Source organism: Physeter macrocephalus, chromosome 11 (genome assembly GCF_002837175.3).
Source record: "Physeter macrocephalus isolate SW-GA chromosome 11, ASM283717v5, whole genome shotgun sequence".
Lineage (NCBI taxonomy): Eukaryota > Metazoa > Chordata > Mammalia > Artiodactyla > Physeteridae > Physeter > Physeter macrocephalus.
The window spans coordinates 20,206,388-20,218,469 of record NC_041224.1 but is presented as its reverse complement, the minus strand read 5'-3'; the positions used below and the strand labels follow the sequence as shown (position 1 = coordinate 20,218,469).

The 12,082-nt window shown below is 36.2% G+C and overlaps 1 protein-coding gene across 1 annotated transcript in view; it reads left to right on the top strand.

The window, feature by feature from the left end:
* The window catches only part of PLXDC2 (plexin domain containing 2), a 406,618-nt gene that overhangs the window by 202,145 nt on the left and 192,391 nt on the right, over positions 1-12,082 (top strand). Inside the window, exon 4 of the mRNA XM_007108130.4 lies at positions 8,088-8,157. Coding sequence (XP_007108192.1) covers positions 8,088-8,157 — 70 coding nt within the window. The remainder of the gene's footprint in view (positions 1-8,087; positions 8,158-12,082) is intronic.

Below are 12,082 nucleotides of genomic sequence, written 5' to 3'. Positions count from 1 at the left end.
TTAAAATTGCATTTTGTAAAAATCCTACATGGTAAAACTGTTCGAGTCATCCTGCCTACTGCAGTTATTTTATTTCTGGAATACATTCAGCTCATTTATGGCCTAGAAGCAGGATCTTACTTTAGGGTATACCAAAAGAAGCTTGCCTTCTTTTTTTTTTTTAACATCTTTATTGGAGTATAACTGTTTTACAATGGTGTGTTAGTTTCTGCTTTACAACAAAGTGAATCAGCTATACGTATACATATGTTCCCATATCTCTTCCCTCTTGCATCTCCCTCCCTCCCACCCTCCCTATCCCACCCCTCTAGGTGGTCACACAGCACCGAGCTGGTCTCCCTGTGCTATGCGGCTGAGAAGCTTGCACCTCTGTCAACCACATGGAAATGCCTCTGCATAGTACATTTTCTCTCTTTAGTAGTTGCTTGTTGTGGAAACTTACTGATTTAAATTTTTCTATCTATATATCTACATACATATACATATATATACTCATATTTCTGTCATTCTACTCTCTTTAGGTTTATCTTACTTTTATAAGTGAATATATTTGTTAAATAGGTGAATAAACCAGTGAAAGGCCATTACCATTGACAATTGTAAAAAATAAATAAATAAATGTTCTGTAAGTTTAGAAATTAGGCCCTTAGATCTATCCTTGGAGGATAAGAAATGGAAGCATCTGATCCTCAAATGTGCAAAAAAGAGTAGTTCAGGCTATACCCATTATCTGGTGAGAAGGGACCCACTGTGTTGCCATCAGACCTCAGTGGTGTGCAGCTCTCTACAGCTCCACCCAGCATGGCACTAGTCCCTGTGATTTGGTGCATTTCATCTGAGAAGACTGCTCTGTACCTTCCTCAGATTTTTTTGTGTGTGGCCTTTTGCCTCAGGCACCTGGGAGCTTTCTAGCTATTTTCATTGTTATTAAATTTTAAAAATTAAGTTATGTCTACTGAGAACAAAAACGTGAGTCACTGACAATGTTAAGAGTATCAGGTAGAAAACAGCTCTAGAAAGTCTGTTAATAGGTAGGAAAAGGATCACCTAGTATACAAGAAGGGAGATAGAATGATATCGTGGTCAAGACTCAGGAGTTTTGGAGTCAAGCATATTGGATTGAAATCCTGGCTCTACTACTACTGGTGGTTTGAACTTATTACTTGTCCTTCTAGAGTTTTGTTTTGGAATACTTTCAGGCTTATAAATAAACTTGGAAAAATTATTGAAAGGGTTCCCGTATAGCTTTCACCGTGCTTCCCCAAATATTAACACCTTACATACTCATGGTACAATTATCAGTACCAAGAAATTAATGTTGGTGTGATACTCTTAATGAATCTATAGGCCTTATTCACATTTTGTGAATTGTCCCCACACCATCTTTTTTCCTATCCAGAATCCAATCTAGGACCTACGTTGCATTTATTTGTCAAATCTAGTCTCGTCTCCTCCAGCCTATGACAGGTTCTCCATCTTTCTCTATCTTTCATGAACTTGACATTTTGAAGAGTCTTTGCCAGTTATTTTGTACAATGATCCTGATTTGGGGTTTGTCTACTGCTTCTTCATGATTAAACACAGGTAACTATTTTTGGCAAGAATTCTAGGGGAATGATACTTTGTCCTTCATCATGCATCACATCAGGAGGTACGTGATGTCAATATGTCTCCTTACTGGTGATGTTAACTTTGATCACCTGCTTAAGGTGATGTCTGCCAGATTTTGTTTCTTCACTGTAAACTTACTGTTTTTCCTTTGGTAATTATCTAGTATCTTTTGGGAAGATACTTTGTGCATACCAACATCCTGTTTCTTGTCATACTTTCACCTAATTTTAGCATTCGTACTTGCTAAAGGCAGGCAAAATACTTAGCATAATGTCTGATACGTTAAATGCTAATTTAATTCTCCTAACACCAGTAAATACAGTAGTTATGATTATTTCAATATAACAAAACTGAAAACATCATAACGTTGCTGAGGAACATAATGTCTAATTGTCATATGATTCTATTAGAAAAGCAATATGCCTGCATTGATATTAGAATCAACATATATAAAATCATTTCCATCTACTTATTAGGAGTCAAACAGGGAGCTATTTTTGTTTAGGAAATGAAATGAGTTTTAAGGAACTATTGCTATGGTAGACACCTTCAGGTACATAATATAATATTGACTCAGTGCTTATGAAGGTCCAGGTGTCATTTGGTCGTTTGACCCTTAAAATAACCCTTTAAAGAAATGTGTTGACTACAGATGAGCAAACCGTGCCTTAAAGAGGTTAAATGATTTATGAAATCACACAGCTACAAAGTACCAAAGCTGGGATGTAATTTCAAGTCTGTCTGACTCTAAAACCATGCTAGATCATTCAAAAATTAGAAAAGAATCTTTGAAAATTTAGAAATAAAGTTCCATCTATTTCCACTAAAAGAAGATTTTAAAATTTGTGTCTATGGTTAACAAAGGACTGCAATAATCTGTTCTAAGCATTTATAGGTGAATGAATTTTATGTGGACCTTATTCAGGTTCAAGAATGTTTTGTGCATTATGGAAGAATATGTCACATCCCAATTAAGAAATGAAATTTATTCATAGTTATATATAAAAAGTTATCTAATAAGGATTATTCAATCATTTTTATTTATTAGGGATATAAATATTACTGGAAATAAGATAATTTATTCAGGTATTTCGATGAAAGCCAGTATCACTAGAAATATCTATGTAAATAAAACAAAAAGTACCTTTTCTTAAAATTTGCATTTCCTCTCAAAGTTAATATTTGACATAAATAAACAAACTGACTTCCTCTAACTTTTGAAATTGTCTTTGGAAAAAATAACACAAATCTCACTTTGTCAATCATCACCATCATCATCCCACCTATTTGACAGTTTCAAGATACAAACATGTGCCCTGCAAACATGAAATGATTTGAATGATTAAAAATAGAATGTTAAAATATATGTATAGAAATTAACGATTAATCCATGAATTTATTCTTAAATAAATGGATACTGCCCACATTCTCTGGACCCTTTGCTGTCATGAACTCACGAGATCAGCAATTCCTAAAAGAGTAGTTACCACTAATTTTTTTCCCACAAGCTGCTTTCATCAAGGCTATATCTTATAAAGATGAAATCAAGGCTGGGGGAACCAGAAAAGTATAACCTTATTACTGTAAATAAGAAGCTGTCTTAAAACAAAAGGCAGTTTTTATCAATGACTTTTTAAATGGCTTTTAGGATTATAAACGTGCCCACTCCAGATTCTTATCCTACTAGTTTCTGTCTTCAAGGTCTTACAAGCATTGACTAATTAATTTATCTTTGTAATACCACTGAGAAATAGGCAAACAAGTAAACCTGGAATAGTGTTTACGTAGGATTATAATGCTTGTGTTATTAAGAAAGAATTAGCAGAGATCATAATAATTAGTCAGAAGCCGGATGGCGATAGGCATAAGTAAAATATGTAAAAGAGGCAATAAGAGGTGGGGATGGGACGCACTTAGAGATCTGTGAGTGTGGCCCTAATTGCCTCTGACAGTCTGTTCCCAGCAGTGATTCCGCGGGGCATGCTGTGAGGGAGCATGATGTGGTTTTAAAAGTCACAGTCATACATGGCTGTACCTGCCATAAATTTGCAACAGACCACCTAGAACCTATCTACATACTTCTGCAAACTTTTCAAAGCATGCTTCATAAATTTCTTCTCCCCCCTGTGATACTTCCTATGCTTGTCTCAAAATTATGATACCCCTCCTTTCAAATAGTCAGCTTTCTGCAGAGTGTAAGGAATTAGCAAATTCAATTGATTTTATTTATGCCACACATGCTTGTTAAAACTTCACTTCTGAGTTTTCATTTTATATTTCGTCCTGTTAATTAATTTATTGTGTCTTCACATGACAATTTTCCTAAACGCTTCTTCCTTTTATGTTAGATATTTCTTATGGGATGAGATCCAAGATAGGAAAATGTTCACCGTTTCTGTCATGTACATCAATTAAGTCAACTAAATTTCAAGATTACGTTTCTTTTTTTGTTTACAGTGGCTTTTTGTGACAATGTCCAGAGTTCTGTTAGCCTTTTTGATTGCAGAAGAGTCCTTTGCTGCATTTACAATTTGGTGTTTTTTTTTTAATTATATAGTTAAAGGATGTGTAATTAATTAGTGACACAGCAAGCCTTCTCACACCTAACCAAAATAGCTCTTCTTCCTGCATTCATCATTTCAGTTGGTGGATTATGGTCCACCAGTCACCCAGCTAGAAACCTGTCCTACATTCTAGACTGCTCTTCCCCGCTCCCAACTTTTATGTACAGTTAATCACGATCCTTCCAGTTTTACTTTCTACATATATTTTCACAATCCCTTCCACTCCCATGCCTTCAGGTCTCATCTGGCTAGCTTGTGGTGATTCCCTTTAAAGAGTTTCAATGCCATCTCCTCTGCGTTAGGTGTTCTCTCTGGGTCCTTACTCTGACCCTGCCTGGTCCTATTTGTTTATCCTTCCGTGTTGCTCTCCTGCACCATCTTCTGAACTCCTTGAAGGAAGAAACTGGGTGGGACTTACTGTATGATGCTCAGACCCTGATTTAGTGCCTGGTACATATAAGGTGTTGAATAAATGATTTCTGACTGCATGAAAGAATGAATGAACAAATAAAACTTTCCTTTAGCTCCCCCCCATGCCTGTTTTATATACCATACTGAGATAAAATAATGATCCAATTACCCAGAGGGTAATTATACTGAATATGTAATAAATTAGCTTAAAGCCCTTCATGAAATTCTAGTGCTTAATGATTTTTGTTTATGTTTCAGTAGTTTGTGTGTGTGTGTGTGTGTGTGTCTGTGTTTGTATGTGTTTTAAGGAGGGATGACAATTTTCAAAAATTTGCCTTTAAGTGTGACACTTCTTATTCACTTTATTTTCAACAGCTCAGTAATTAAGAGCATTGCCTTTGTTGTCTTTCAAATCTGGGTTTAAATTTTGCTTTCCCACTTGGGCCATTCTTAACCACCCTGATGCTGAGTTTCGCTTTGAAGCAGTTAAAATCTGCACCCCATGTAATTGTTTCATGTGTGCATGTATATAGAGAGAATGCTAGGTGAGATACAGTAGGAAGTATAACTTGGGCTAGGAAGTCATGGTGGGACTCTGAGGATGTGACACTTCACGGTCCCTCTTGATGCTTTGCGCCATATCCCTTCTGCCTCCTTGACTTCACTTGAAGCTGTGGGAGGCAGCTTCTAATATACTAGCAACTCCCCAGATCAAGTGCTGTGGCTCTTCTTTCTGCCTGAGGGTAAGCAAGGGTAATCCTGGGGAAGGGGGGATTCAGCTGCCCACAGGAGCACCTTTGACCAACAGGAGATAGGAGTTGATGGATAAGTAGCCCAGCCTCCTAACCTCCAATGAGATGATTCTGAGGCATATTTTCCCTACTCTTTCTCAGAAGGTCTCCAAGGGGAGACCTGGCTATAGTGGTAACACATCCAATAACTGTTACTAGTTTTTCTCTTTTCCTTGTCTCACTTTTCCCACTTCCTTTAGCAAATGCTTCCTAGGATCACCTTCCAAACAAATTATCTGCTCCAAGTCCTTACGTCAGGTTTGGAGTACCAACCAAACTAAGCCAAGGCTTAAAGAATATGGGAGCCATGGCCAACCAAGGTTGAGAGGCCATTACAGTCAGAAGAGACATCATGTTGAAGTACCAGAGCCCAGGGTTAGGGATGGCAGTTTCAAGGAACTAAAAGTTATTCTAGAAGGCTGGCCTGAGCAGAAAATGTGAAGGGAGAATCTTAAGGTAGGAGAGACCAGTTAGTGGTGGGTCTTAGAACTCGTTTTCACTATTTTGACATGATTGCAGGGTCAATGGGATTCTAGATGAAATGATTTGAAGTGGGAGAGTGATATGCTAGATAGTATGGAGAATGAATTCCAGGGAAAACGGAGCCAAGACACCTGTGAGCAAGTTATTGCGATAAAAGTGATCTATACTTGGGGAAGGGTGTCAGTAGTACCTGGAGAGAAATGGGTAGATTTCACAACTAATGAGAAGGTAACACCTTTCTAAATTGTCGTTGCTATTATTAGTGTGAAGCAGGCCATGGTGATAACTAAGGTATCTGGTCATTTAAACAGGGAAATATTTCAATCATTGATGTGTTAGTGATAGATGTTTAAACCAAACTCTTATTCTGGAAGTGAGAATGCCAAAGGGCTGTAAATTTTACCGATTTGCTCATGAGCATGGAAGTAAATTAGAATGATGGAGAACAGTGTACTACAGCAAGTGCCTTTATAAAATTATGTCTGACCTTTTCTTTGCGATATATGATTTTGCCACTGAAGCTTTTATGTTAGGGTTATTAGTAACCACCCATTTCAGTTAGTGCAGTGAAAATAGGTTTTGTTGTTCCCATTAGTCAGCATAAAATAAAAATGAAGAAAAACCCTTTCTGAAGATGCAGCTTTCATTAAAAAGGAAAGGAAAAAAACCTAATTGAAAGTCACTGTAAATTTTGAATGATTAATATCATGCCAAATAAGTCATTAGAAATCTCTGATGGATATAAAAAAGCAATCATTTGCACAATTGGAAAGAGCTAAATTTAATCTAGCTATAATTCTCTATTTTTTTTTAATTTGTGTATTGGGAGAGATATGATACAGAAATTGTTGAATTATAACATAATAACCTTTTACTATAGGTGGTTTGTACATGCTATTAGGCTCTAAATCAGCCAATTAATTTCCCTATGGATCCTTTTATTTCAGCTGATCACCTTTGTTATAGCTCCCTGTTTTTCTTGTTTCTTTCCTAATAATAATATATCTGGTTCATATCATTTCAAACATACAAAAAATCTAGGGTTTCTTTTTCTTTGTTTTGCTTTGTTGTGTCTTGTTTTCATCTTACTATCTATCTATCTATCTATATAAAGATATATATAAAGATATATTATAAATATATATATATCCAAAGCTTCAGATCCCTTTTTAGAAAAAAGAGGGGCAAAATTTATGAACTTTCTTCCTAAGTCTCTCCAGTTTTCCTCTCTACAAAGTAAAAGTAGCTTTCTAGTAACCAGCATTTTTTATTCTTTGATTCTATGCTTTTAAAAGTGGACATTTTGAACGGTTGACCCTTGAACAACAACAAACGGTTGACCCTTGAACAGCACTGGGGGTTAGGGCTGCCAGTCCCCGCACATTTGAAAATCCACACACTGGTATCTCTGCCTCAAAAATAAAGAAATTGACAAATGACTCACCCAAGGGCTGGATAGAATCAGGACTCAAACCCTAGTTCTTTTGATTTCATATATTGTGATCTCTAATCAAACTTTTCTCAACACTTCGATAATTTAAAGACCTGTAAAATGAAAACACAGATACTATATTTATTGGAAAAAAATGCCTCATAAGTGGAACTGGCCAACGCAGTTCAAACCCTTGTTGTTTAAGGGTCATCTGTATACTGAATCTGGGGAGTTTATCGCATCTTAAAAATAAAAATATCTGCAGGTCTAGATCTGTAGGTGCAAAATATCTTGCTCCGTAAAATTGCCTTTTGTTCTGGGATGTACAGAAGATAAATTGAATATATTATTTTGTAAAATAAAATATATATATTTTTAAATTCAATGAAACTTGACAGATAACATGCTCTACGATTCTGGAGAAGATTAATCAAACTAAAAAGAACCCTAAAATTATCGTGATGGCTGACCTGCTTTGTAGTGGACAACTGAAAGGCAGTGGTGATGTTAAAGAGACTAGCTTGATTCAGAGTTGAAATTTCTAGATTCCCTTTGTAACTGAAGAACAGATCAACAGACCACAACAGCACAACTTTATTCTTTTCACATACTTTAAACATTTAATTACCAGGGGAAAAAATCTTTCTTTCCATCCAAGATTCAGGTTCTGATAGTCAACTACAATAATAGTGGTGCAAAGTAGAAGCATCATTTTTTTTAGGTGGAAGGCTCTTCATTTTACATTTACTATTATGCACATTATTGATTTTCTTTTCTGGTTGTTGTTCCTTGCAGAGAGTGAATCTGTCCTTCGATTTTCCATTTTATGGCCATTTCCTACGTGAAATCACTGTGGCAACTGGGGGTAAGTGGTTTTCTACCCATTCACTCTAAATAATCTACAGTTTCACTACAGTTACTATTTTTAATTTACTCCATATTTCAAAAGGGACATTTATTGGGAAAACCATTGTCTTCTATCACAAAGTCATGGGTATAAATAAAACCTAAGAAAGAATATAGCTATTGGGAAAACTTTTCTGCAGAAAAAAAATGTAGTTATAATAATTTTCAGCTTAGATTCATCTCTGCTTTCTTTCCAAGTTTTATTTCATTTTTGATAATATGGAAGACTGCATGAAAACGAACAGAGCTTAGAAAGAAAAGGTGCGTAAGAAAGCTATGGAAGTATTTTCATTTTCTTTTAATTTATATAGTTGATCGATATAAATTTATTTATATATCAATATATACATTCACATTCAAAACCACATTATATTAACTTCAGTTATTTGGTTGGGTTTTTTTCCCCCCCTTTAATGCCACCTAAGTTGACTGACAACTCATTTGAGTTTAAAAAATAAACACTGAAATTCAGTTTGAATTCTCTTCATTTTATTTTTCTCCACAAACTTTGGAGGTTAGTTTAGAGATTAGCAATAGCCTAGAAAGGCAATTATCATTTTTTATAGTATATCCCAGGAGTGAGAAAAATTTAATCCTTGATTGCTACTAGCAGAAATAAGCAAAATGCCGGAGAATATCGCTGCTTGCCTAACATGGAGTGATAGAGAAAGTAGAAGAATGAGAGAAAAACATAAAAATGGAAGAGTAAGTAAAGAAGCAAGCTAAAAGAAATCCATAGATATGATGAAAAGTCTGTGGATGACCCAAGACTAAAGCACCACAGATCAGAGTCCCTTTCCTTCACTGGGTTTTATTATTGGTCTTCTGCTTGGTATGGGAGCCATGTTGGTCACTATTACCATATTTCAGTATAAGACTTAGAAGATATGTAGGATTCAGAAGAAGATTTGTAATCAGAAATACCAATAAGCAAATAAAAGTTCTGAGTACCATCTCTGAACACTGGTAAATAAACCTACATCTGCCTTAGGATTGTGTAGCATAGAGGACTCTTAGACAAAGTGAAGCAGAATGTGGGAGTTCCTTAGAAAATACAAATGATGACATTTGTATTTTGAAAACATCTTATTTGTAGATATTTGTAAACATCTGTGAGAATCCTTTAAGACTTTATAGAGAAATTATTATTTAAGATATTTCTTGAAGGAAGTTATAATTTCTGTGAATATGTAGGGAAGGAAGAGTAGGTCACAGGGAAGAATATCTTGAATAAATACTATACAGAAGAGGAAATTGGGGGAATATGTTTGAGATAGTAAATAATTGAGTTTCAGTGAAGCTGGGTGTAGCTTTACAAAAAATATTAACATGTGAGAAGTAGTTTGGGACAATTTTATAACTGCCTCAAGAGTCAATTTGAGTCAATAGTCCTTAATTAGATAAGTAATAAATGTAAGAAGCTGAACCAAGATATTTTGTAATGCTTTAAAGTATAAAAAACTAGGGCTTCCCTGGTGGCGCAGTGGTTGCGCGTCCGCCTGCCGATGCAGGGGAACCGGGTTCGTGCCCCGGTCTGGGAGGATCCCACATGCCGCGGAGCAGCTGGGCCCGTGAGCCATGGCCGCTGAGCCTGCGCGTCCGGAGCCTGTGCCCCGCAACGGGAGAGGCCACAACAGAGGGAGGCCCGCATACCCCCCCAAAAAAAAATAAAATAAAATAAAATAAAAGTATAAAAAACTGAAGTTAGTGCACATAATAGGAAGAATATTGCAGTAGTTTGTGTGACAAATATTGAGGGCCTTGCTGATTCTGAGGCTTCAAACGAAGGGAGAGAAATGATGCTATTAGCAAAATTTACAACTCTAAGCAGAAGAGCTGGTTTTAGGGAAAAACAATGGCTTCAGTTCAGAAACTATTACATTTTGTGTAAAAAAAGGACTATATATAAGTAAAATTTACACAAGGACCATGTCTTTATGAGCTCACCGTGTATTTTTGTGCTAGTATAGTGCCAGGCATTTAATAGACACTTTAATTAATGTGTTGAAAGACTGAATGGAAAGAAGAAAGGTAAATTGAAAGATTGCCCCTATAAGCCGTGGATTACCTCACATCCGCTCACATCTTTAAAGTATGCTATGAGTATGGTTATCTTATAATATGAATATTAGGCATGTTTTCTGACACTTAGGTTACCAGTGTTCCACTGAATTTTAAAAAGTGAATTATTAATCACATTTGTTCAAAATCTCTACACACAGTGGTGCAAATATGGGCAGCTTTGCATTTTCTGTTTCTCAAATCGTTTTATCTTTAAAAGTCTTGTCAGTGATTCAGCCAATATGAAGTAAGATTTCCCTTAGCTGAGTTGGTAGGAAAGAACCCAAACAGATGGCTATATCATGTTTACTCCTTCAAAGTACCATTTTTCTTTGAAAAGATCCTCAAAGCAAGTGAAAAATCTGGTGTCTTGAATGATCTTTATCTTCTTTGAAGAAAACACTAATGTAAAGAAACGTTTTTTATTTTTTGCTGAAGAAATGCTGGTATGGCACTTGCATATATAAGTCTATACCCTGTTTAGAGAGGCACAAATGAGATAATTTAGACATTGACCTGGGTTTCTCCAAAATGGAACCAGAATCTCCTGTAAAAGTTTTCAGCTAAATAAATAGCTTGTCTACACTTCCATTGTTTATTTATTCAGTCAGTATTGGTTGAGCCCCTACTGTGTCAAAGACACAGTGCATGATACTTTGGTTTGTACAGAGAAGAGTAAACTGTTGTTCCTCCAGGAGCTTAGAATCTAAGAGGAAGGAGTATATGACTAAGCAATAACAAGGTTGACTGTGAGAATTGGAGGAGCAGAAGGTTGCTCCAAGAGGAGATCATGCTTACTGGGTGAATCAAGAACAGGTTTGTGAAAGAGCTAACATTTGACGTTGGCCTTAAAGGATGGTGGAATTGTAGCAGGCAAAGAAGCAGGTTGAAAAGAGGTGAAGAGGGAAGGGACATTCTAGACGAGGGGATGCTGAGCTAAGTGACAGTGCTGAGCCAACACTGAGCATATTTGGAGATCTGTCAACTAAATCTGTTTATCTTGAATGGAGACTCAGAGTAAGAGTCTAGTGAAGGGGAGATGAGAAGAGTGATGTAAAATACTTTGAACTTTAGACACTTGGATGATAGCCAGTAAGTACTGGGTTTCTTTGAGTAAAGAACAGATCTGGCCTAATCTGGCGGTGGAGGACAGGGTAAGGTTAGGCAGTTGAAGTCAAAGAAAGAAGCAAGTTTTTCAATACTTCTACATAGATTACAGTGCCTGAAGCCAGTGAAGGGCACATCATTTGAGTTGTCTGATCATTGTGTTTGCAAAGGTTTTCAGCCAGAAGGATTCATTAGGACACAGGTGAGTAAAGCTAAGAACAGCTTGGAACATGACTTCTGAATCATAGATTTTCAACAGATCTCTTCTGATTAACTAGGTGTTATAAGCAGATAAACCTACCTGACAAATGTTCATCATCTTACAAATCTTGAAAAAGTTATTAACCATGAAAGGCTTGGAAGAAAAATGGAAACCAGAAGTCAGATTAAATAAAGTTGACTGAAGGCCATTGCAAATAGACCAGGGACTGGGATTTTTAAGTAGGAACACATTGGTTTCTACGAAACTGAAATGAATAGAGATATTCTATTGACTGTCAGTTCTCTTTGAATGTGTCTGCAAGTTCCTCTTGAACCTGTTTCTACGTTGGATTTAAGATAAAGAAGGTGAAATGTTAAAGCGCATATTTTAAATCACAATTCCCTTCATTCCTACCTCACCGCTTCTGCATTTCCCATGCCTCCTTAAAATCTCTCTCTCTCCACATAGACACTAATTTTGACCAAAATGAACTTAGACAATGTCTTGTGTTATT